The sequence below is a fragment of the Hippopotamus amphibius genome, chromosome 10 (genome assembly GCF_030028045.1).
Source record: "Hippopotamus amphibius kiboko isolate mHipAmp2 chromosome 10, mHipAmp2.hap2, whole genome shotgun sequence".
In the NCBI taxonomy this organism is placed as follows: domain Eukaryota; kingdom Metazoa; phylum Chordata; class Mammalia; order Artiodactyla; family Hippopotamidae; genus Hippopotamus; species Hippopotamus amphibius.
Window position 1 is genome coordinate 102,455,860 of NC_080195.1, and position 26,734 is coordinate 102,482,593.

Below are 26,734 nucleotides of genomic sequence, written 5' to 3' on the forward strand. Positions count from 1 at the left end.
AGAATCACTTGCCGTGAGCAACTGATGAGTCCCAGTGGAAGAAAACTGAGCACATGGACTTGTGTATTTGTTAATCCTCACAATAACCCAATGAAGCAAGTGTTATTATTTTCATTATTTCAAGTAAGAAAACCAAGGCTCAGAGCAATTAAGTAACTTACTGAGGGGTACAAAGGTAGGAGGAGCCATGGTTTCAAATTGTCTGTGTGTCCGGCTCTCAGTCTTTCCACATCACCATCATGCCTTACAAATACAAATTGTTGGTGCTTGAGGAAACCGATATAGCTTTGGATTATTTGCTGAGATGGGTGAAAAGTAGAAAGAGGTACCAATTCTCTTTTCTGCTTTACTCCAGGCTGCTTGTGAGTCCCTCACATTTTTTTTCTATTGCCTCCCTGCTTTGCAATCACTTACTTTTTTAAATTTTATTTTATTTTGTTTTATTTGGAGCATGACCACAAGGGAGATCAACATGGGCTTTAAATAAAATGGGAAAAAATTTCAAGGAGTGCATTTCATATGCTGCAGTGAACTGCTCTTTTGTTCTTTTCTAAATGGAGTGTCAATCTTGAAGTGCATCTTCTTATCATGATGACTTAGACACATGTTAATGGGATTTAAAGTTGAATATGTTCTCTCCCCTCATTCATTCATTTTTATGGGAAAACATTTTCCGGAAGTTCACTGTATGCCAAGTCCCATGCTAAGCTCTGGAAATACAACAGAAACACATCTTGTTATAAGGTCCTCACAGCCTACAGAAGGATTTCATCCCATCAAATCTTGTGATGTGCATGGGGCATCACTTATTACTTAATTTTATTAATTATGACCTGAGGCTGATGGGGGCTGGAGCAACTTGCTCAAAGTAGTGTAAGGCTGTTAAGTGGCAGATGGAGGGTTTAAAGCTAGGTCTACCTCTGATTCCCCAACCTAGGGGTCTTTTCACCAAATCTGTGGCCCCTCCTGACTTTGAGATTTAAGATCAACTAACTAACTGTCTGAATGTTTACCTAACTATATAAACAAATATCTGCAATAAAAGAAAAACAACTTTGGACCGGCATAAAACATTCAGCCTTTATTTGGCAAATGAAGCCATTAATAAACAGGTTCCCTCCTCCTTAAAAAAAGTAACTGTGAGTTTTCACAACTGTTTCATAGAAGAAAGTTATTTTAATACCAATAGAGGAGAAAGGAGAACTCAGTACAAAAGACTAGTTTTTAATTGGACTAAATTTATCTTTCAGAAAAACTCACTGCTAAGCCCTAATTTTCTCATTTTGTCCATATTCAGGTGAATTGGCCTCAGGAAAGGAGAGGATCAGCAGATTTAAAGATTACAGACCCAAGATGTAGAAAGAACAAAGAGCAAGGAACAGGGAGGTTTATATTTCTCTTCCAAAGCAATTGTTTGCTTAAAAAAAGCCTTGCTGTCTTCATTAGCAAACATCCTGGAATTTACAATTCAAAAGGCTGTTTAGTTCACAGAAGACAAAATTTAGAGAACGCTTTCCCTTTTATTTGCATTTTGCAGCAATCCATTAATCCTTTACACTTCTTTGTAAAGAAGTTAAAACTTGTTTTTAAACAAGCCATTACTTTAGGGAAAGAAAATTGATTTAGGCACAACTCCTAACTTTGCTAATGGCCCTCCTGTGTGTGTATGCCAGCCCCGTGGGAGAGACTGGATGCTTCCAGGACTGTACTCCAGTTGTAGAGAATGATAAGGGTACATGCAAACTGGCAATGCTGATGGGTTTTCTGGCCCATTGTGGTGGAGAAACTTATGGGTGATGACATAGAGGGGTGGGATAGGAAGGGTGGGAGGGAGTTGTGGGAGGGAGGGGATATGGGGATATATGTATAAATACAGCTGATTCACTTTGTTGTACAGCAGAAACTGGCACAACAGTGTAAAGCAATTACATTTCAATAAAGAGCTTAAGAAAAAATGAAATGCAGAAAAGGAGGCAACTAAACAAACCCAATGGAAAGACATTCCATGGTAAAACTGATGTGGACTCTTCAAAAATGTGAAGGTCATGAAAGACAAGGGAAAGGCACACTGCTTTAGACCAAAGGAGACTAAAAGGACATGACAGCTGAATGCCATGAGTGATCCTGGATTCAAAAAAAATGCAATTGGGACAATTAGGAAGACTGGAATGTCATATATATCTATATCGATATTAATATTGATTAGATGTATAAACACTGTATCAGCATTAAGTTTCCTGTATTTGATAACAGTAGTGTGGTTATAAAAAAGAAGGTCCTAGTTCTTAGGAAATATACACTAATGTATTTAGAGGTAAAATTGTCATGCTGTCTACCACTTTCAAATCAACAATACTACTACTTGTTTTTATGTTGAGAGAATCATACAGCATTAAAGCAAATATGGCCAAATGATGACAACTGCTGAACTTAGATACCATTTTTCTCTAAATTCAAATCTTTCTCAATAAAAAGACAAAACAAAAGAAACCCCACCTATTTGCAAAACAGAAATAGAGACAGAGGTGGAGAACAAACGTAAAGACACCAAGGCGGGAAGAGGGGCTGGGGTGAATTGGGAAATTGGGATTGATGTATACACGGCTATGTATGGAATAGACAACTAGTGAGAGCCTGCTGTAGAGCAAGGGGAACACTGCTTGATGCTCAGTGGTGACCTAGATGGAACGGAAATCCAGAAGGGAGGGGAGATGTGAATACGTATGGCTGGTTCACTTCACTGTACAACAGAAGCTAGCCCCAAATTGTGAAACAAATATGCCCCAATAAATACTAAAAAAAGAAAAAGAGAAAAAAAAAGAAAAAGACAAAACCTGAGCCTCCTTCCTCCACTCCCACCTCCAGCAGTGCAACTGGAAACTGCACCTTTGGTTTGAAAAGTGCTTGAGAGCAAGGAGCCTGTTTATTTCACATGAGTTTGAGCTGGGCTCTGCATGTAGAGATAACTTTCAAAAATGTCCAAATGGCCAATTCTAAACACTTTCTTTGGCCATCTATCTATGTTGTGCACTCAGATATGACAGAAAATGCTGATTTGCATGCACATAGACTCTGGGAACAGGTGGAGCATACGGAGGAGAAAAAAAGAACCTGCTATTTCCAGTAGGTGTTTAAAATATTCCCTGTCTTCTCCTTAAATAATAATAAACTTTGCTATTTGCATTGCCCCTTTTTATGAAGTATCCTACATGCCTTATAAATAGCTCAGTAAACCTCAGAATATACTTCTGAGGTGGATAGGTGTCAGTGCTATTTTACAGTAAGGAAAATGAGGCACAGGGAGGTTAATTGTTTGGATTGGCCCTGAAAATGAGTCACAGATGCCAGGAATTGGAAAAGACCTTAAAGGTCAAACCCCTACTTGATGCACGAATCCCCTCTACACAGCTGCTGCTGAACACTTCTTGGTTTGAGAAATTCTCTACCTTATTTTTTGCAGCTCAATCCATTTTCTGGACAGCTTTAGTTATATTTAATGAGCAGCAGTTCAAAAGAAAAGTGCCTAGGTTTTCTTGAGTTTTAATCCAATTCCCTGTTCATTATACAACATCAATGGATTTGATGTCATAAAAATGAAGGTAATAAACCACTGGGACCCAAAGATAAGATCGAACATTTTAAATGTTAATTTCATCTTCATTTGAACTTGGAAACATGCAAAATGGCATTTCACAAACTTGTTGATATATTAATATATCCAAATCTAATAGGATTCTTAAGGAGATATATCTACCCTCCAGAGGGGAGGAAAAAAAATCAGAACTGAGAAATGGAGATGGGTAAATGAGTGAACTGCCTGGGGAAATATAGCACTTTTAAGTGCAGATCTTCATACATACAATTTTTCAAAAGTGCATCAAAAAAGGCTAAAGACTTCCCAAAAGAAAAATTGTGTCCCTTGATCGCAAAGAACCTCATAGAAGAATCTAGTCAAAATATTTGAGATTAACTATGTTGTAGTTAGCTCCACCAGTATGTTTTGGTCCTAAATTCTGGCTAATATCAATGGTAGCTAAAAATAATAAACCACCATGAAGTATCTAATGATTGGTTTCCTGTGTAGAACTCTGAAAACTTGATAGGGTTATGGCCAGGGGACTGGAGTGGGTAAATAGGAAGAGTAGAAAAGAATAAGGGCAGAGGAAAGGGAAATATAATTTATTATCTTGTTGGTGCTGAGTGCCAAGGACTTTCCATTCTCCAACTATTTCAGGTGGAATTACGAGAGGGCATGTAGCAGAGTGTTTTGTCTGCACGAGTCATCATAACAACATAGAAGTGTGATTGTGATTGCTAAAGTGAAATGACTCCCTTATTCTTTTACTTGGCACTGATTATTTACATTTTGACTTGATCACCTATGTCAAAGTGTTTCCTTTTTGGAAGTCTAAATTTTAGGCCTCAGTCAAAATTCTTGGTTCTGAACAATATATTCTATTTTCTATGGGGAAATGAAGGAAAATAAAATAGGCATAACAAATCTAAGTCACTATTTAAATATAGGCAAAAGAGCACCTACTGCACTTATTTACAGGGTGGTTGAGGATATTAAATGAGTTAATTATATAAAATAACTAGAGCAGTGCATGGAAATCAGTCAGCAATTCAAGAATTTAGTTATTGTGATTTTTGTGGTTGTCATTTTTCTTGGGTTTTCTTTCTGGATTTAAAGTTTCTTTCAATCACTGATGTTTTTATGTATGTTAATCTTATTTCAAATGAATCCTGTTTTTAATCTTGGAGACTATGTTTTAAGTAAGTGGCAGATCATAGTTCTTTATTATAGGCTGCGTTTTATAAGTCTCATAGCTCTGGTTGTGTTGAGAAAAATGACTTAAGGCAACCGTGGGTGGAAAAAGAAAAACCTCTTAAGTACTATGTGTTATGAACACATCTGACTGGAGCTCATTTCCCTGATGGCTCATCTAGTCCCATCTATATGCTAAGGACCCTCAAATCTGTACCCCCAGTCTATACCACATTCCTGAACTCTAGACTCATATGTTCATTGCCTACTCACCACCTCCATTTGGTTGTCTAGTAGTCATTGTAAACTCAGACTTCAACATATTCATGACTGAACTCCTGATAGCCTTATTTCTCAAAACTATGTCCATTTTACCTTTCCTCATCTCAGGCAATGGCAACTCCATCCTTTGACTCGGGCCGAAAAGCTTAGAGTCATCTTTGACTCCCCTATTTCTCTCACCCAGCCTCCACCCTCTCAGAGAATTATGCTGGCTCGACCTCAAAATGTTTGCAGAATCTGGCCATTTTTTATTCCTCTATTGCTATCACCTTCATCTCTTGCCTTGATTTCTCTAGGAGCCACCAATTTTATGCTTGCCTCTCGATGTCATTTTACTAATACAAGGGCCAGAGTGATCTTTTTATGATATAAATCTGATCATGTCACTCCTCTCCTGAAAACTCTCCAGTGGCTTCTTATTTCATGGGGAACCGAAGTTCTTCCAGTAATCTACAAAGCCCTGCATGATCTTTAAGGCCCTCCTCTCTGACTCCACCATCCTTCCCCTCTCACTCTGATCCAACCACACTGGCTACCTTGTTTGTTGTTAATAAAGGGCTATTGGAACACACCGTACCTGTTCATTTACACATTGTCTATGGCTGTTTTCTTGCTATCTCAGCAGAGAGGAATAGTTGTGGCCAAGATACTATGGCCCATAAAGCCTAAACTATATAGCATCTAGCCCTTTTGAGAAAAAAGTTTGTTGGCCCCTGTTCTACAGAATCAGCTATGACTACATTTCACTGACTCTGGCCTTGAGAAAGCAGAAACTGCTGAATATTCTCCACACTGCATTTGGTGCTCAGCTTCTCAGCTCTTTTTTGGTGTGTGTGAAGGGATAGGAGCCAGGCTTCCACCAGGGGTCTAATGAAGCAGAGGGGGTGACCAATGAGAAGCAGTTTCCCATTGCCTAGGGTCACCTCTGAATGTGGGAGTCAGAGAGAAGTAGGTAACTGATGGAAAGAACATCCTGGCAACAGAGAGAGAGAGATGAAGTGAGGCAAAACTTCACTCCCTCCAACAGTTCTCTGGGGTCTTTCTACATTTGCTCTTCCAGAGGACAGACTTCTGCCTGCTACTATTTAGTGATTTGAATTTTGTCCTTAGAGACATGCAGAGTGCTCCCATTGACTTCAGTGGGAGTCATGGGCCATTTGGTCCCATAGACATCTGCGCTGGCTTCAGGCTATTTAACAAACTCCTAAACAAATCCCAATAAAGTGCTCTTTAATGGGTACTTAATTCTGGTATAAGGGCGGGTGCTGAGCACACCTAAGTCCTTTCTTTTCCTTCAGGTTTAGTAAGTTTTCTCCTTTTTATGGCTTAATAATTACTGCAACCAGAACCCTGAGTCAAGCAGTATTAAACCCACTCAGAGTCAAATGATGTCTGCTTTTATTGATCTCAGCTGACCTGTTTACTCTCTGGGTTCTAATTTAATGGCTCAATTGATTATTCATTTACACTTTTAATGTCTTTGTGAACAAAATCATTTTAACATGAATCATCTCTAACTTAATGGGCAAAATACAAATTCATTTTGGATTTCCAATTTGAGAAAGTATTTATTGAGCAACTGAGTTCAGGTGAACTTAGAGATGAAAAGGAGATTTCAGTTTCTTTCAAAAGGTAATAGGAATGATAGTTCGAATTTCCTCTTCTGCAAAATGGCCGTAATTATGGGTGCTCACTTGAAATCAAAAGGTAGTTAGGACATCAACTTTTATGTTATCCTTTTGCAAATAATAATTTTTCTAAATACAATTTGCAATCTACGAGAGTTATGCTCATGCCTTTAATTGAACTCTTTCTTAAATGAAGTCCAGCTACTTTACTATTACTCATTGATTTCTTTTCCTCTTAGCTGGCCCTGCTCTGCTGGAAATGGTAGAAATTGTGAGAGAAAATTATGCTATAGAGTGTACTTTATAATGAGAAATAGTATTATTTTATTAACTCATGGAACTCTCTGTTTACAAAAGGTAGACAACATGGAAGGCCTTACTATAACTATATACAATATATCTTAAGGCTCTTTAAATATACTTATAGAGTTCATTTGATAACATATTTTCTTTCTTCACAGCAAGCAGGTGAAGCTCTAAAAATATGCCTGCCTGTGGTTTATCCTTCCCAGTAGGGCTGTTTTGAATATAATATTTATAAATTATATATACAATCACCTACCTTCACTTCTTTCTAAAATTAGACGAGGTATAAGAAAATACATAAATGCATACTTCCAACACAATAGTCACTTTTATCTGACAGTTTAAAATGGAACCAGAGTTAATGACGAATAGAGGAAGCTCTATTCATCCTCTGAGGAATAGTAAATGCTAGTGCTTGGTGGAAAAGAGTGAAAAAATGAAATAGTATTCAAAAGTTCAAAAGTGCTTTGCTTTGTTAATTTTTGCTAATAATTTTATTAGTCTTATTACCAAATGTGTAGATTAAGGAAAGGCAATAATTTCAATTCTTGAAGAAAAAATATTCAGGAAATAAATAGTATTATTCCTTCCACATGTAATTTCTAAGCACTTTCCTATATGCCAGGACTGTGTTAGGTAGCAGATTATAAAAATAAATAAGATAAAATTCCAACTTTTTGGAATTCCTAGTCTCATAAACATTTAAACAGATAATTGAAGCGTGTGATATAAGGCATATATCTACAACTTGCTATCGACTCTTAACGTGGTTTCAAAGAGCTTTAAAAAGACATGATAATTGAGCATGACCTTGCAGAATAAGGGAGTTTACCACCTTGGGGGTTGTGTGGAGGATCATACAAAGTAAGGGGCCAGCCTCAGAAAGAAAGAGTCAGGATGGACTTGAGGGTATTTAAGAAATGATGCTAGAGTACAGGGAATGTAGAGCAGCTAGCGCCTGAGTTAATGAAGACAAGAATGGTTAGATGGTGAAGAGCTTTAAATTAGAAGGACTTGGATTTTCCTAGGTGGACAACTAAGTGTCACTGGCAGAATTTAAACTGAATAAAAGGGATCTTGAACTCTAACAAACCTCAAATGTAAACAGAAGGCACCGGTGAAAGAAACTACAAATGGGGAAGGATCAGAGAAATGTCTAGCGAGGCACTGAGCACCTCATGTCTGTCCTTCATCCTAAAATAAGCAGGTGGAACAAAGCAAGCTTCATTAAGGGCTCACTGCTAGGATTCTTAGTCCTTTCCCATGAAATGGTCAGATTTATTGATACAACCTCTAACTGGATTCCTGTTTATGTACAATAGGTCCCCTACATATGAACGAGTTCCCTTCTGAGAGAGCATTTGTAAGTTCAATTTGTTCATAAGTCCAACAATGTTAGCCTAGGTACCCAACTAACACAATCAGCTATATAGTACTGTACTGTAATAGGTTTATAATACTTTTCACACAAATAATACATAAACAAACAAACACAAAAAATAAAGACAACATTTTTATTCTTACAGTACAGTACCTTGAAAAGTACAGTAACCACAGCTGGCATACAGGGGCTGGCATAGACTGAACAGATAAGAAGGGTTACTGACTGGAGGAGGGAGAGGAGGTGGGAGATGGTAGAGCTCAAGGATGGTCAGCAATAGGAGACGGAGGGCAATTTCACTCACGCCTGACACTGGTTTTGGTTCCTTGCTGGATTCAATTCTATCTACCCTCTTGAAAAAACGATCCAGTGATACTGTACTACTGTACTCTATACAGTAAAGTACAAAAAAGCACAACCACTTGCAGGGGATGCACACATGTGGGAATACATGGCAGACACGTGAATTAACTTATGTGATTGGACATGCGAATGCACATTTGAAAGTTTGCAACTTGAAGTTTCGTATGAAGGGGACTTACTGTACTTTAGAAACTTTTCTAGATATTTATGTACCTACTTATTGAATTGGAATCATACTTCATGGTCATTTTCAAACTTTGCCTGCATTATTTTAGAATGGAGTTGTGGTCACAGTTTTAATAGAGTGGGATACATTAAATTACATCTTTAATATTCAGATTGGATTACGACATATATCAATAGGGTGATATTTCTTTTAAAAAAAGTGCCCTTAAGTTTGATGATGAAAGGGTCATCAGAAAGGATCAGCTCAGCAAAAGGAATAGGAATTAGCTATAGGTGGCATTCCTAAATTAGAATACTTGATTAGCTTCATATAAAAGAACATTTTCATGCACTCTGCTTGATGAGTTGATGCCTACAGAACACTCCGGTTCCCTTTTTCCAGACCAGGCATGGCCAGATGAGGGCTTGTGTGAGTCCCATACCTGTGCTGTCTTCATACACCACGGTCACTGTTTTCCAGTTGTAGTAGAGGACCAGATCCAGGACTGCTCTGCTGATCGCCGCGTAATCTGGGTAGAGGTTGATGTAAAACAGGTCTTTGTTGTCCACTGAGGGGTGTTTCCAGCGAGTCTGTATATGTGGAACTTCAAGAGCATTGCAAATAGACTGCACAGCACTGACAGAGGAGCTATGGGAAGGGCCAAAGAGAGCGGCCACACCAAGTGCTAGCTGGTCACATGCTGATGTCCATAGACAAGGAGGGGGTGGAGGGGGAAAGCAGGGAAGGGGGAGAGAAAGAGAGAGAGTTCTGTGAATTTACTCTTTGCTTTCATGGTTCCTCCTTATTTTTGCTATTGGAAACTATCCTCCACTTTCCATCTGTTTGTTGAGGAAATATGCTTAATCCAGCTTCCAATATCCCTGAGATCCTAAATACTAGAGATGTAAATATAGAAATCATCAGCAACACATCACAGGGCCAATGCCCTGCAAACAAAATGAGTTGTTGGTCTCACTTCATTACTTTTTTTCTTTTCTTTTCATTTTTGGCCGTGCTGCGCTGCATGTGGGATCTTAGTTCCCTGACCAGGGATCAAAGCCCCACTGCCTGCATTGGAAGCCTGGAGTCTTAACCACTGGACTGCCAGGGAAGCCCCCCCTTCATTACTTTTAATCAGATGGAGTCTAAATCTCTTGCTTGGTGTGGTGTTACCCAGAAGCACTCAGAGCTATTTTATAAGCCATTTGCCGGGTAAATGCCTTATGAATTGAGTTCTGTCACATGGCAGTGTGGCAATGAAGGTATTAACATGGTCATGGAATTCAGGAGACTCTCTGGGTGGCTGCAGAGTACTTTGGTTCCAGTCCTCCCTAAAACTCAGAAAGGAGGTCCAGGCTATAGAAATATTGCTAAAGAATGTTAAGTGATACTGATACCTAATTAATTACAGAGTAACAGAATAGCAGAGCATAAAAGGATCTTAAAAGACATTTGGTCCAAGCCACTAATGTCATAGGCATTGTAGTGACTCATGGCCACTGGATAATGGCAGAAGTGATCAGAGTTCAGGGACCTAGCTCAAGGATAGGCCTCTTTTTACCTCAACATCAGCCAACACGAGCCAAACAAAATCAACTAGATAGGTACATAAAAATTAATTTTTAACATTTATTTATTTTTTGCATTATAAGATCATATACACTCATTGAGATAATTTAGAATACTGAAAAGTGTAAGGAAGAAAAAAGGCCCTGAAATTCCATCATCTTGGGATAATATCTATTCATGTCTTGGTGTTCCAATTTATTAAAAAATTGAACACAATGTAGATAGTTTGATACATTGTTTTCTGTATTTAACACTAAATTTAACACTAAAAGCACACCCTTTCCCCCAAGTCATTACAAATTCTTCAAAAGTATATTTTTAGTGTCATAGAATAGCTAGTCATGACTTATTTAACTAGCCCTATGACACTGAACATTTAAGTTGCTCCTAATTTTTGGTTATTATAAGTAATATTATAAGCATTTAGTTATTATATTTTTCTCTAAATTTTACATTACTTTCTTAGAGTAGATTGTCAGCTATAACAAAAGGATATTGATATTTTTAAGTTAGTTGATACGTATAAACCAAATTCCCTTCCAGAAAGGTTGGGACAGGTTATCTTCTATAACCGTGTAAAATAGTACCTACTCATTTTATTCTGGCATAAATTTTTGCTGGCATTCAATATAAATGCAAAAATATTTCAAGTTTTTATTTTCATGCTAGTTTAAAGGACTTTGGAACTGCTGAGAAACAATATTTGAATATTTGAATTAAATAATAGCAAAATTTATAAATGAAATCGAGTTAATTTTTATAATAATGCCATTCCACCAATAAAAATAAGTAGACAAATTATATGGCTTTGTCAAAAGTATCTGACTTGATTCAAAGAGAAAAATTAATAAGTAATATTTGAGAGCCATATTTCAAATATCTATGGGACAGCAAATGTTCACAGGAACTTTCTGACACCGTGCTCCTCAGTACTGAATTCTCACGTGCGATGAAGACATAATTTTCTGCATTAAATGCTATAAGTGAAAACTGTCCTCAGAAGCTCATTTTCTGGATGTGCTTTCATTGGTTAGCAAGAAAAAGTGAGGGCATGAGAGTAAATGAACTGTTGTTTTGTCTAGCATGGGCAAGGGATTGAGATTCCTGCTAATATTTAGCTCTGGGATGCTAATATTACTTGACAGAAAATCAATTCTTTTGAATTCTGTTTGCCAGCAAATTATTAGTTTTAAGAAGCTTTGGGGGTGTTTAATTGACAAGTATGGCAGGTACTTCAGGTCACAAAAACGCTTTGGATTTTATGTGGGTTGAAGTATTATTGTTAAATGTGGTTGACTTTCTGGAGTATGTTTTGTGTGAGTGTGTGTGTGTGAGAGAGAGAGAGAGAGACAGGCAGAGAGAGAGATAGAGATAGAAAGAGACAGAGAGACAGAGAAAGGGAGTTACAGATGGAGGGAGAGAGAGATCTAACTTATAGAGATAGTTTATGTGAAGATGAACTTTAAAGTGCTGTATAAACATAAAGTTTTATTATTTGTTCATAGACAACTCTGACCTGTATAGTACCTGCAACTCCATCAATCTGTAGAAAGAAAATATTCTCATACTAAGATCATGCTGTAGATTTAAAAAACAATCATTATACTGTTCAAGTTTCATCTGTGTTCTCAGGAGAAGAAGTTTTACCTTTTATTTGTAAAGGACACTAAGAATCTTGCAGAAGAGTCTACTAAGTGAACACATCCTGCAATCCTAACTGGGTTAATTCTATTTGGAAACAACCAGTATTTAGTTACTTAGAAACCAGCATGAATGTGGTATTCATTGTATTCTATTAACTTGTGTGTTTTTGATGGGCAAAGCTTTCCTCTAGGAGAGAAAGAGCCCCTCTGTTCTGGGGTGATGCACCCAAGCAAACACCTGTATGGAGTTGCAACGACTTCCTAGTTAGACAACAAGCTTCCAGTATGTCAAACTTGGCTTCAAAGAGTCGTCTTGGAAGTGTCTGGAGGATGTGTAAACAAGCTCCACTATTCCAATGACTCTTTCCATGAAACAAACCTTGCAGCCTACATATAAATTAGATCACTTTTTAGGAGCTTTTCTCCTGTTCAGACACAAAAGAGGATCAAATACGGAGATTGTTCTCCCAGGTTTAATTTTGTTTGATGCCAAGTCCCTTGCTTGCTTGATCAATTGTACAATTGATTGTACATTTCTTATTTTTTTCTTTTTAAAAATTGAGGTATAATCAGCATATAACATTATAACACTTCAGGTGTACAACATAATGATTCAATATTTACAATCTTCACAGTTCTGTGATCTTGGGGAAATGGGTTAAAAAACAATTTGAGAGGATGCTAGGTAAACCCAGTAGCTCACAACCTGTTAAAATTCAGGTCGTGAATTCTGGATGTTGTGGGCATTTCCACATGCTCGGTGAGTATGACCTTCCACAAAGTTTTATTTGACTGCACTGTACAATTTCATGGTGGTATCTCAGCCTCAGGAAGGAAAAACAGATCAAGCTTGACATTTTCCATTCACAGCTGAACCAGTTAATCATAGAGTAGAGGGCACTGAAGGGTAAGCTAATCAGAAAGGCCCAGAAAACAGAGCTAGGCAACATCCATTAGGATGGTTCAGATTGCACTGGACAGTGACATCCTGGACCGAGATTTCCTGCAACCCATTTGCACTGAGATGTCCACTTTGAAAAAGGGCAGGTAGCAAAAAGAAGGTGACTTGTAGAGCAGACATATCACCCAAAGAAGCTTTTAAAAAGTGTGAAAATAGTTACCTCTCCGTGAGGCTTCAAAACTATCAAAAAGGTTAATTCTCTGGATGTCATAGGTTAATGTGGTGTTAGGCATCAGGGTTCGATTTCTGTTAATGCTGGTGACTGCGAACTTGAACGCTAATTCTTCAACATTAACGGGTTCATTTTCCACAGTTTCAAAAATCCCTCCTGCAGAAGCCAAAGAGATGCATGAGAAGCGTTAGTTACATTATTCATATGCAGTTTTTAAAAAGAAAAAATACAAATGATACAAACAAAAGGCCCAAAAGAATAAAAGTAGGAATGGTCAAAACAGATCCCAAACCCAATGTTAAAAGTTGTGTATCAGCGTGTGTCAGATGCAGATAAAACTTCCTATGCCGGCTTAAGATTTCAGATCCACTACTGGACTGTGTAATACCTATCCAATGGCGAAAGTACTCCAAATATTTAGTACCATATGAAGTGTGACTGATGATGTGGTGGAGGATGAATTTCCACAGTTTGGACATGGATCACAATGTGGTTTACGTAAGCACAATTTGAGTTATACCCTGGTAAGACCATTCTTCTTTAGAAGGATGGTCTTCCTTCTATTCAGAAGCAGACATTCTAGACTCCAGAAGCATCATGTAGGGTTGAGTAGGGTCAAAATGAGTCATATGTGCATTTTTTTTCAGAATGAAAATCTCTCTTCTTTGTGGCTCAGAATTCTGGGGTCATATGCTAGTACTTTCCAAAGTACATGGGCAGATTTAAAAAATTATGTTCTTTTGTGTGTTTTGTTTTGCTTTGAGAAACTGGTCCTGCCCAAAAGCAAACCTGCTTCCTATCTCTGGAGAAATAAAGTCCTCCACTCAACAAACACATACACTAAGGCTCCAATATCTTAAACATGAGGATCTCATCATAAGCAACAATAGAAAATATCAACACTTAAAGCCGCGTCAGAGAATTCAGCTCTGACTTTGATGTCGCTAGAGGTAATTTAAGTATCATCAACTGCACATTCTTAATGTTCTTTAAGAGCTGTCCTGGGATTATCAGCAAACACAGAACATACAGTAGAGGCTCTTAGCTGGCCTCACTCCTTGATTGACCAATAATCCTCATTTTCTTTGAAAAAACATATTAATTGTTGCCCATAGCATGCTGAATACTTATAACTAGTAGATTACTATTCATCTACTCTCACCATTTGAAAGATTCCTTGCCTAAGGTCAGTTGTAGGTGTTTAGCAAACTTGTGTATGTTAGATTGGTTTGCAAGTGCTTCAAGTTTTCTCCCCACTCAAAAAACACAGACAAAAACAAAACAGAAATCTAAGACAGAAAATCACAAACATCTCAGGCACAGGTATGATTTATGTATATTCTTTCTAAGAACTCCAAATGGTAGACTTTCATTCAAAAAAATGACTTTGACCCTAATTTGTAAGAATAGCAAACAAATACTCATCTGTAATTATTTAAATTAAAATTATTTGGTGGAGGGGCAATTTCTTTCTAAACTAACTTGATCTGTTAAGTAAGCAACTAGTGTCAGTTTTCAAAAGCTAAGATGTTTGTATTCAACTATTTTGACTTCTTTTGGAAATGTCTCTGTCTTTTATAGACTGATGATATGAGAAGCATGTGAAGGTTATTTCTCTGTTCTCTGAGAAACCAGAGGTGAATACTATTTGACCATGTTAACCTTTTCCTACAGAATCATGTTGGATATTTATTCTGAAATTAACCTCAGGAAAAATTCTGCTCTTTGACTTTGTCTTTTTCTTGTGCCAGACAATGGTCGGCAAGTGCTGGGGGAGGGGTGGGACTTTCAGTTTCTCTCAGAACTGTCAGTCGATGCTCAACAGTGATGTGGTAAGCTCATGCAGTAGACACTTGGCCACCAGAAGACAGACACGTGCTGGGTTTACTGCCACAATCTAGCTGACCCATAACTGGAATAGCCTCAACTTAAGATCAGAAACTGTTTGATGTTAGGACTTCCACAGTAATTAATAGCAATTATTTGTTTACTTGTCTGTCTCGCCAAGAACATGGTGCGAAGACTCCATGAAGATGGATTGTGTCATACTCAGAGTCATCGTCCTTTTGAAGACCAAAGTATCTTAAGATGTTCAGCCTGCAGCTGTTTTGAGGGAAAGTTAACCATTGGCTCAGATGTGAGCACCATTAACCTGTATAAGGCAGGCTGGTAGGAGGGAACAAATACCTGAATTGGAATCACAAGTTCTGAATTTTGAACTTTGGTCCACCTCCTTCCTCTCTGAGAGCGATTTTTAAGTAGCAGGAAGAAAGTTACTACAAAATAGTTCTTTCACGATTAATATTTCATTTAAGCCATATGACAATCCAGGTAAGAGCTAGTATTCCCGCTTTTATAAATGAAAAAGTGAACAGAAAGATCACACATTTTGCCCAGATTATTCAAAATCACAAAGTCTTGTCTTTAAAAAACTCAGATGTTTCATTCATTATAAATTTAAATGTAAATATATATATATAATATATACATATATTTAGTTCATCAGATTGTTTCTGATGTACTTCATCTCTAAATGTGAGGTAATAATGCTGCCTTGCTTACCTTGGAGGATTGTTCTGTAAAGGAAGTGAAATAATGCAATGAAAGTGCCCTCAACACACAATCATGTCCCAGAAAGAAGTATTATTACACATGGGTAATGAGGATTAAAAAAAAAAAAAGGGAATTGGCACATGTAGAATTGCTTGATCACCTCAAAATTGTTTCTTTGGTATAAAGCTGTCTTTTACATAAAGCTTGATATACCTGGGTTTAAGAAAATATTAAGTGTTTTTGTTACATGCTTAGGGGGTGTGTAGGTTAAACTTTGTTTTGACATTTTGGGGGCAACTTTCTTTCATTTCCTCACCAAGCAAGCATTATAAATGGGGTCATTAGCTCAACACCCCACCACACTTTTTTTTTTTTCCCTTAGAGAAGGTTGCTGACAAATACCGAAACCTGTAGTGAAGTGAGATATGTAGAGGACTGGAGAAGTACCAAGAAAGTGAAATATGATAAAAACAGGAGAAAGTTATTAACAGGTGCCAGACCTCACACAGGAGCAGACTCTTTCAGCATTAGCCAACTTCCTCTCTCCTCCTCATAGCTACAGATTTTACAAAAGTGAGTTTCAGTGCCTTTGATAGGAGGGGTAGAGAGACACTTGCCTAAGGACACATGTATTATTATTATTATTATTATTAATTATTTTAGATTTGTAGGTATGAGCCTGTCAGTGAGACATTTCAAGTCTTTGGGGTTCTCTGTATAGTCACCTTCTGGATACCCAAGTCCCATGGTTTCCAGGGGAGGAATCCCTACTTTGTTCCTTCCTCTGTTCCTCTTCCTTTTCTGTTCTTTTCTCTCCCTTCTCCACTCCTGCCTTCCCTTTTTCTCCTAAGATCAATGCTTCTCTCTCTTTCTGTTAGTTAAGGTATGGAAGGGTTAGAAAAAGTAAAACTAAGAAACTAGCTTAGGCTTCAGAGAGAGAGGTAAAGTAGCCCCTCCCACTCTGACCATCTTAGTTTTTCTAAATTGTCGCAGCCAAGTCAGTGCTTGAGGGAAGAAATCAGGAATTTGGGAATTCCTCAAATGAAGATAAGGAACCAAATGAAGACGAAGAACTGGCTTTCTTTTTCTTTTTCTTTTTTTTTTTTTAACTGTAACTCCTGAGAAGTGGAGCATGGCAGATGGAGTGCAGGGGGGTGAGAAACCTCAAAATCCGTGTGCCTGGCTTTTCCATGTTCACTTTCATCACGCACAGTCACACCTCATACGTACCCAAAGTTAAGAAGTATTGTTTGTACTTTTCACATAAATTATTTTCTGTATTTCTCTTATGTGAATTATATAAAAATATTTTCTGTCTTCTGTTAAGTGAATCAGACTGAGTACAAATTATAAACCAGTCCTTATAGATAGGATATATGCGATATTGTGATTTATAATAAGAAATATGTATTTGGTCTTTGACCTCATTTCTGGCACTAAACTCCTAGAACGTTTGAAATTTCTTAAATGATGAGAGTAATAAAGGTGTCTTTTGTTATATTAATGAGGTGGCTTTTGGAAAACAGCTAAGGTTGGGGACTGATGGCCAGGAGAACCCTCTGACTAGAGGATTGAAATTTTCAGACCCACCCCCTGCCCCACCCCTCCCCCGAGTTCTGGGAAGAGGAGTGGGGCTGGAGATGAGTTCAATTGCCAATGGCTAAAGAGTTAAATAATCAATACCCAAGTAATGAAGCCTCTATAAAAACTCAAAAGAACACAGTTTGGAGAGCATCCGGATTGGTGAACATGCGGAAATTTGGGGAGAGGACATGGAAGCGCCACACTCTTTCCCTGTACCTTGCCCTATGCATCTCCATCTGGCTGTCCCTGAGATATATGCTTTTTAATAAATCAGTAATCTAGTAAGTAAATGTTTCTCTGAGCTCTGCGAGCTGTTGTAGCAAATCAATCAAACCCAAGGAGGGGGGTCACTGGAACGCCAATTTTTAACTGGTCAGTCAGGAGCACAGGTGACAATATGTGTATATCTGAAGTGAAGGGCAGTCTCATTGGACTGAACCCTTAACCTGTGGAATCTGACACGACTTCAGCTAGATGGTGTCAAAATTGAGTTGAATTGTAGGACACCCAGTTGGCATCAGAGATTTGCTTGGTGGTGTGGAGAAACACCCCCTCCCCCAACATACATGTTGGAATTGGAATTGGAACCTTCTTAATACGCTTAGGGACCACCCTCTGTCTTATCACCAATAGGAAGATTGAACAAAGGTCAAAGGTCATCATCAATATATACCCTCCCGCCTCTTCCCCATCTCACCCACTATTTTCAGCCTGAGGTCATGGCAAATGATAATTTAGAACAGATTGTGCAACCCAAAGGAAAAGGTCAGAGAGAGGAAGAGACTTTTTTTGTTTTTTTGTTTGTTTTGAGTCAGGCTCTTGACTTCCAATGTGAATACTTGTGCCATTTAAAATGATAAGGGTAGCATCATATACCTTAAACACAACAAACTAGGTTGAGTTTTGGAAAACACTTTTTCTTAATAAATGTGTGTATTTAGGCTTGGTTTACGAGGGCTCATGGGTCCTTGTCTTGGTTTTTACCATTGTACTCTGCTGGGAAGAATAGACGCTGGTACAAATAAGGCTAATGTCAAAGGCTCTGTCCCTTCCACTCCGCATCCCTCACCTGAGAAAAGGCACCACACATGCTCACTCAACAAAGGGTGTGAAAAAACAAGATGTGTGCCCACATTCTGGAATAGCTTTAAAACTCAAAAACAACTTTTCTTTTTTTTTGTATGGGGCAACGTGGAGACGTGGGAGCAGGGCTGCCCAGGGAAGCTGTAGGGGTGTGACATTGGGTAAAACTGTGAAGTGACCCAGCCACCATAGTGAGCCCCTGAGCACTTCAGTGAGCTGTGGTGTAATTTCGCTGCCCGAGGGGGTCCAGATGGCAGAGCACTGAGCCAAAGAGGATTATTTTCAAACCTTCAGCTGTCTTGGAGTTCGCCATGCTGGCTTTCAGACCTGTTTGAGACCCTTCACCACTTTCTTCTTTCTGACTTCCCCCTTTTGGAATGGGCATCACTATCTTATGCCCATCCCAACACTGCCTTTTACACATCACTTGTTTGGTTTCACAAGTTCAAAGCTGGGAGAGAATTTTGCCTCTGGATGAATTATACCTGGAGCCTCAGCCATATCTGATTTAGATGCGATTTAGGTGAGACTTTGGCTTTAGACTTTAGACTTAAGGCTGGAACAAGTTAAGAACTTTGGGGTTGTTGGGATGAAATGCATGTATTTTTATGTGAGAAGGAGATGAATTTTGCAAGGACCAAGGCCAGATTGTTATGGACTGAATGTTTGTGTCCCCCCAATTCACGTGTTGAAGCCCTAATGGGACAATATTTGGAGCTAGGAACTTTGGGAAGTAATTAGATCATAGGAGTGGAGCCCTCCTGATGCAATCAGTGTCTTTATAAGAGGAAGAGAGAGAGAGAGAGATCTCTATTATGTGAGGATGGGAGAGAAGATAGCCATCTACAAGCCAGGAAGCCTGTCCTCAACAGACACCAGATCTGCCATTGTCTTGACTTGGACTTCCCAGCTGCCAGAACTGTGAGAAACAAGTGTTTGCTGTTTGAGCCACCCAGTCTATGGTATGTGTCATAGCAGCCCTCACTGACTAAGATATACATCATCTTCATTTTTTACCCCAGGGGCTTTGAAATTGAAAATGGACAGTTTAACAGAAATCACATCTGTGTATGTACCATTCTCTTGCAACAGGATTCTGAATTCATGGCACAGTGATTTAAGGTAAGTGGAGAAAAACTCACTTGAAATTGCAGTACAATTTAGGTAGCAGAGTTCCATTACCACGAGAGTGTATTTCTCTCTCTATCCAGTAGACTCCTGCACCACCGAGTTCAAGCTAGGGCATAAACAGTAGTGTTTTGTGACTACAGGGACACAGCTGGAAACCACAGATGGATACATCCTGCACAGGTAGCAGGTTGCTTTCAGTGGGGTACAGCGGTGGGGAGGTGGGGCCCTAGTCAGAGCCTGTGGTTTGCATCACATAGTTCCATTTAGACTTCCAACCCTATTACTGTTCGGTCAACAACATAATCATTGCAGGCAAAAGGCTATACTTAGAGAAGGCTAAGACCAAATGCTGTGCTTTTACATGGATACCTAAGGTAAACCCAAAGCAATAGTTTCCAAACATTTTCTAGACCCCATCCCATACATAACCCCACAGAATCATAATGTCAAGGAATGGGGTCCAGAAATTTATGTTTTAGAAGGACCTAGCCTTGCTCTAAGTCCTATCGATTGAACATTTATTTTTTTAAGCTTACTTTTAATTTTTTTAGTTTCCAAGGATACTGAATAACCTGCTTCCTAACCTGCTTTCAAATCACTGCTTTCCTCTAAAGACCTTTTTTCTCTGACTTCATGGCTTACAATAGTTTAATTCAGTTCAACACACATTTATTAAGTACATATGTGCTTTTCTTGAAGAAAGCTGTGTTTAGCTTTGACAAAAGAGAACCAAGCAGTCCCTAGTTTTCTGTGGAGCAGGGAGGTATCCCAGTTAAGTCAGTGTAATTACAAAGTGGTGGAAATTAAGACCCTTGTTATAGGCACATACTTTATAGAGAAAGAGTCCTACTGTTGCCTGGTATTTCCACCCCAGCTCCCTCTATCTGGAGCAGGTGCTGGATGAGTGGGAAGTATGAAATGTACACCATTCTTCCCAAAAGGAATTTAAGAAAAACAATACTCCATTGTCCCAGGGAATCCATCTCATTCAATGATGAGGGAAAAACCCACAAAAAAAAATGACACTCAATCTCGTTCCTGTGAAAGGAATATATTGTTCTGACTCTACTTACCTTGTAATGGTGAGTATATTCAGATAACAACCATTGCAGAAAGGCAATAAAATTACACTCCACATATATTTATTTGCTTGTTTTGTTTTTCACTTCAGCTGATCATTGCTTGGTCATGTCTGTAACTCTGTTGAAGAACTCATTCATTCATTCAATGATTCCTTCCCTCATTTATTCATTTGTTTATAAAATGCCTACCCGACGGTGAGCCAGACACAGTACTAGGCTCAGGAGATACAACAGTGACCCAAATAGACTTTTGGGGGTTACGTTCTAAGAGGGGAACTGAACATGAACACAAAGAAGGCCATTGACACTTCAGGGTGAGAGGCCAGAACAGATCTCGCTGAGAGGGCAACTCCTGAGTAAAAACCTGAAAGGAAGTAAGGAAATTGCATTGAAGATAATGAGAGCACATTCCTGATGGAGGGAGCAGAATGTTTTACAGCGGGAGCCGGCTGGTGTCAATTTTGAGGAATAGTGAGGATGAAGCCGGACGAGCCAGCTTTGGAGCAGTAGAAGGTGAGCTGAGGACGATGATGGTGATGGGGTATTAGAGCAGACCACAAGGGTCTTTAGGGCCATAATAGGACTCTGGGTTTTACACTGATTGAGATAGGAAGTCACTGGAGGGTGTTGAGAAGAACAGTGAAATGATATGATGTGTTTCAAGAGAATCACCCTGTGTGATACTGTGATTTGTAATAAAAGAAATCAGTATTCTTTGGTCTTCATCGTGTTTTCTGGCACAGAGCTCCTAAAGCCTTTGGAATTTCCTAAGCAATGAGAGCAATAAATGTGTCTTTTGTTATGTTAACGAGGTGACTTTTGGACCATATCTAAGGATGGGGTTGGTTGCCAGGAGAACCAGCCAAGTGATTAGAGGGTTGGAACTTTCAGTCCTACCCCCTGACCTCCATGGAGGGGAGAGGGGTTAGAGGTTAAGTCAATCATCACTGGCCAATGAGTTCATCAATCATGCCTATGTAGTGAAGCCTAGAGGATGGGGTTCAGAGAGCTTCCAGATTGATGAACACATTCATGTAACAAGAGGGTGACACACCCCAACTCCATAGGGACAGAAGTTCTTGTGCTAGGACCTTCCCCAATCTCACTCAATGTATCTCTTCATCTGGCTGTTCATCTGTATCCTTTATCATATATTTAATACACTGGTAAACATAAATAACTATTTCCCTGAGTTCTGTGAGTCGTTCTAACAAATAATCAGACCCATGGGGGAAGAGGTCATGGGAACCTCTGATTTATAGCCAAGTGGAACAGAAGTTGTGGGTAGCCTGGGGACCTAAGATTTGCGATTGGCATCTGAAGTGGCAGGGCAGTCTCATAGGACTGAGCCCTTACCCTGTGAGATCTGACACTACCTCCAGGTAGATAGTTTCAGAATTAAGCTAAATTGTGGGACATCCAGCTGGTGTCACAGAGAAACATTTGCTTGGTGTGGGAAAAGCTCCAAACATTTGGTAACCAGAAATGTCAGAAGTGTTGTGAATGTGGCAGTAGTGTGAGATTAAAGGAGAAACACAGGGGATTGGATTTGTCCAGCACACCTTGGTTTCTGTATTAAGAATGGAGTGAAGGCAGGAGAGGGGCAAGAACGAAAGCAGAGAGATCTGCTCCTGGATCAGGTGCAATAACAGGCTAGCAATAAGAGGTAATGCCATAATCCAGGTGAGAGATGACGGTTTGGTACTGGTATTGGGGTGTGGTAAAAAAGTGGTTGAGTTCTAAATAAAAATTGAAGGTGGAGTTGGCAGGATTTGCTGATGAACTCTAAGTGAGAAGAAGAGAGTCAAGAATGTCATGGGGTTTTGGGTTTGAAATTGCCATTCACCACGATGACGAAAAGCATAGGTGCTTGATTTAGAGCATGGTGATTTTAGGATACCTTTTACAAGCAGAGGTGTCAACCAGGAAGTCACATGTATGGATCTGGGTTTTATGGGAGAGGTCTGGACTGGAGGTAGAAATTCACAATTATCTCCAAAAGTGATGTTTAGGTGGTATTTAAAGTCACAAGACTGATTGACATCACCCAGGAACAAGTGTAGACAGGAAAAAGTGTGACTTCCGTCACAAATCAGGGAATGCCTGGAGCCACCAGAAGCCGGAGGAGGCAAGAAATTGAATCTTCCCTAGAGCCTTTGGAGGAAGTGGGACCCTGCTGACACCTTGATTTTGAACATTGGCCTCCAGAACTGTGAGAGAATAAATTTCTGTTGTTTTAGGCCAACCAGTTTGTGCTAATTTGTCACAGCAGCCACAGGAAACTAATACAGTATCCCAATTGTCTTAAAAAAGTTTCAATAGTGGCTGCTTTTAATTACTGTAATATTTTCCTCTTTGTAAAATGTTACTTTATTCAATACTTCAAATAACAGTCTCTAGATTTCTAACTTGATTTTGCAAATAAAACTAAGTAGCTGTACCACACAACACACTGGGTTTCTTTATTTATTACATTTTTCCCTGAACTTACAATAAACATGGCAAGTGGGTTTCCAGGCACTCTGCTTATTGCCTTAACTAGCTGCTGTGTGCCTGTTGTGACAAATTGCGAGGTCACCCAGGAAGGAAGGGCAAAACTATTAGCTGACGATCAAGAAGTAAAAGCTTCATATTGTTGACTCCTGTTTTGCATTCCTGTGGAATAATAGCCATTCCAGAAGCTATCAACAGAAAACAAGATGGCAATTTGATCTATTCCTTTGCTGATAGCTGCTCCTTAAATATACAATATTATATTGCCTCTCTTTATTGCCACATCTATAATTCTGGTTTATTACATCATAAGCAATTTACAATAGACCTATATTTACTGCACCTTTAATTTCAAGGCTACAGATTTAAATTCTAAGATTCCCTTAGATAAATATTCTCTTCTCGCTCAGCTTACCTCTACTTGCTTACTTTTGGAGACCAAAACGGTCTTATGAAGATTTCATCGTAGGCGAATTTGGAGGGGAGGCAGGTGTTTCTTTACCTAATGGAGAGTGAAAGGGCAAGGCGTACTTGGATTTTTACCTTTCCAGAAATCCTGAGTGAGGACAGAGCTGTGGGTAAGGACGAGGACAGACTCAACGGTCTGGCTGTTGGCCCACATCTGCTACAAGTGTTTTCAGACATCAGTATCCTTTGTAAAAGGGAGAATGGGGTTTGGTATTCCCCCTCTCCCCCGAGACAATAATCATACCCAAGCTCTCTCCTTGATGTTTCAGAGAAAGCTGCATGAATTCAGTGGGAATGGCCTCTGAGGAAGAAGAAAATATGTTTACGGGGTGAGGAATTTCTTCAAAGGGTAGCCAGTGATGGGAAAAGCAAGTTAAGGGAAAGGTTACGGGTTATGAACAGTTTAGCAGATGCTGCCAGTGATTTTTCATAATAAATTTCAGTTGCATATAAAAGAAAAAAAATTACCCAAATCTAAAGGTACTCTTATTCCAGTGATATTCAATATTCAATTTAATTCAATTCATCAAAATTTATTGGCCACCAATTCATGTCTAAGACCATGTTAACGCAGTGGGGATGCAAAGATGAAAGCACTTGGTTCTCAGCAGAGCTTCCAGTCTATTGGGATAGGGTGAACAATTGGTGGTAGATTACAGAAAAAATAAAAACCGAAAAAACAAAAAAACAACTATGTACAGCAGTCAATTATTCTATCAACAAAACAAGAAGCCCACTCTCTCTTTTCCAGAGTGGAGTCTCTCCTGATTCTTCTACCAGAGGTGAACTCTTGCCTCCCTTTTGATAACATATAACCTAGCACATATTTGAGGAATTTGTTTTGGTATAAAATTGTAAGCTGGGCATCTGTTTCTTAGGGGTAGGGACGGTGTCTGCTGATTCTTGCCCTCTCTGCCAGGAATCAATGCATTGATTTGGACATGGTACATTGTCCCCAACAAACCACCATTTAATTAAGTTGAGTTTGTTTGTGCTTTAACATCTTGTCTGATGAAGTGGTAAGCTCTGCCAAGACCAAGAGGCTTATGAGGGAGGCAGGGCAGGGGGGTGGTTTTTGAGGCACTCGGAGGCTGCCTGACTTTCCCCATTACTGCCTTTTTAGCAGTGATTACTCAGTCCCTCTCAACCATTATGGCCCATTGTCCCCAAGCACTTGCAGAGCTCTGATCCACTCTACGCGCTCACTCTCATCAGGCTGCCAGCACCTTCACATCATGGAGGGATGGCTCATCTCCTATTCAGCTACTGATTTCAGGCGAGAACCAGGAAAACTGCCAAAGGATTCATGCCAAACTTTTATTCTTATGAAAGTCTGTGATCGTTCTAATGTCTCTCGAGAGCAGTTACATTTTTCGCTTTTAACATCTCATTTAAATGAAGAAAGGGCTAAAATTGTGTTTATCTACTTATTAATTAAATGAATGGAATATGCCCAGTTCACAACCTGTGGTTCCAGGCAAGCTGTGTTATACATTTCACCATATTTTTCTAGTTTTCTTCCCTCTCTATTTTTGCTGTTTCTCAAGCTGAAATTTTTCCTTGCTAAGAAGGAAATATTGCTGTTAAAGATGAGAACTGATGTCTGAAGCCAGAACAAATGGAAGCTCACCACTTCGACAGAGCAGTATTTGCCAACGAGTGTGCACAGAAGTCGCCCATGAGATGCTGCACACAAAGAGAGTTCAGTGGTCAAATATGTTTGGGAAGCACTGCTGAGTATCATCCCTTTTTGGAAATTCACACTGCACAACATATAAAAGTCTCTTAGAAGTCCTGCAGTAAAGAAAGCAATTGGACTCTGTTTAATCCAGTGTCCCTCAGATTCATTTGGTTATAGGAAAGTTTTCTTTGTAACTGGGACATGCAGTGAAATTTTGAAAAATGTGATCTAGGGACCTGCTTTCCTTGGGACTGACTAAAATAAAATAGCTTGCAGTCTTAAATGTTGTGTTGGTGCTCATTTTAATGAAAAGTTAGACAAATTCTTGATCAGAAATATAAACACCCTATTATGACACAGGTTCTTGAAAAACTAATATTAGATTTATATTGTCAACTATAAATTGGCACTTGCCATGGGCACTTGCCATCTACCTCTACTACAATGATTAAATCACACGTGCTGCTGCAGCTGCTGACCTACCACATCCCCTGAAGGGAATTCAGGGTGGAGACCAGGAATGAGGCACTCTGTGCTTTGGAATATGGGTGGAACAGGTCTTCAGAAAGATGTTTTCAGGAGCTAATTTTATGAGCCCAACCCTTGCACTTCCTCATATCTAGAAAAGCACTAAATCCCTACATGGTGATGTCTGCTCCTCGTGACTAGCAGAAACCCCCTACAAAAAAAAATGTATTTGATCGCATGTACTCCTCCTTTACCAAGAATACATATATACTAATCTTCCCCCCTGCCACTTCGGAACAGTTTCTCAGAGCTATCTGGGATGCTATCTCCCGGGCTGCAGTCCTAATTTTGCTCCAAATAAACTTAAGTCGCAACTCTCACGTTGTACATTTTTTTAAGTCGACAATATCATCAACTTTAACCTTCTTTTTCCGTTTACAAAAATAATCTGAGCATAAAGATGGTCTGTATTTCTATGAAAAAAGCATATTTTAGTCAATCATCTCAGATATGTTGTAGGCAGGATGCAAGTTCTTGATATTTAATGGGAATACATGGAAGTGCAAAGTCTTTGCTACATTTTCTTTTTATCTTTCTTTCTATTAGGTTTTAATACTTTTCCATATTTATTTGAAATGTTAAAAAATCCTTTTAATGAAACTTTTCATTCACTGATTTAAAAACTGTGCAAAATGGTATACTAAGAAACGGTAGTCAGGTAGAACACCTGAAAAGTTTACAGAATCTCAAGTTTAAACACATGTATTTTTCTACAACCCTCTTCCATTAAAGAGTCTCGAATTGAAATTCTGTATTTGTTATTGTTCAAGTCTGGCAGAGTCTAGAAGGTATTTCAGTTGAGCATATCTTCCTAGATTGGCTCAGTCACATTCTAAGGTCCAACACTGTAAAATGAACAGTTTGCATTGACATGAATAACGAATAAGCTCTA

General features: G+C 39.0%; 1 protein-coding gene across 9 annotated transcripts in view; it reads right to left on the reverse strand.

The window, feature by feature from the left end:
• GRIK1 (glutamate ionotropic receptor kainate type subunit 1) overlaps positions 1–26,734 on the reverse strand; it is a 399,708-nt gene that overhangs the window by 143,088 nt on the left and 229,886 nt on the right. For 5 of the 9 annotated variants that reach the window (XM_057696841.1, XM_057696840.1, XM_057696839.1 and 2 more), the window contains exons 2-3: positions 13,228–13,395; positions 9,337–9,594 (exon numbers count right to left, since the gene is read on the reverse strand). The exons of 1 other annotated variant lie outside the window; for it this stretch is intronic. In XM_057696841.1, coding sequence (XP_057552824.1) covers positions 9,337–9,594; positions 13,228–13,395 — 426 coding nt within the window. Of the gene's footprint in view, positions 1–9,336; positions 9,595–13,227; positions 13,396–26,734 lie in introns of those variants that run through there. 3 more of the 9 variants (XM_057696845.1, XM_057696843.1, XM_057696844.1) reach the window with 2 other exon arrangements.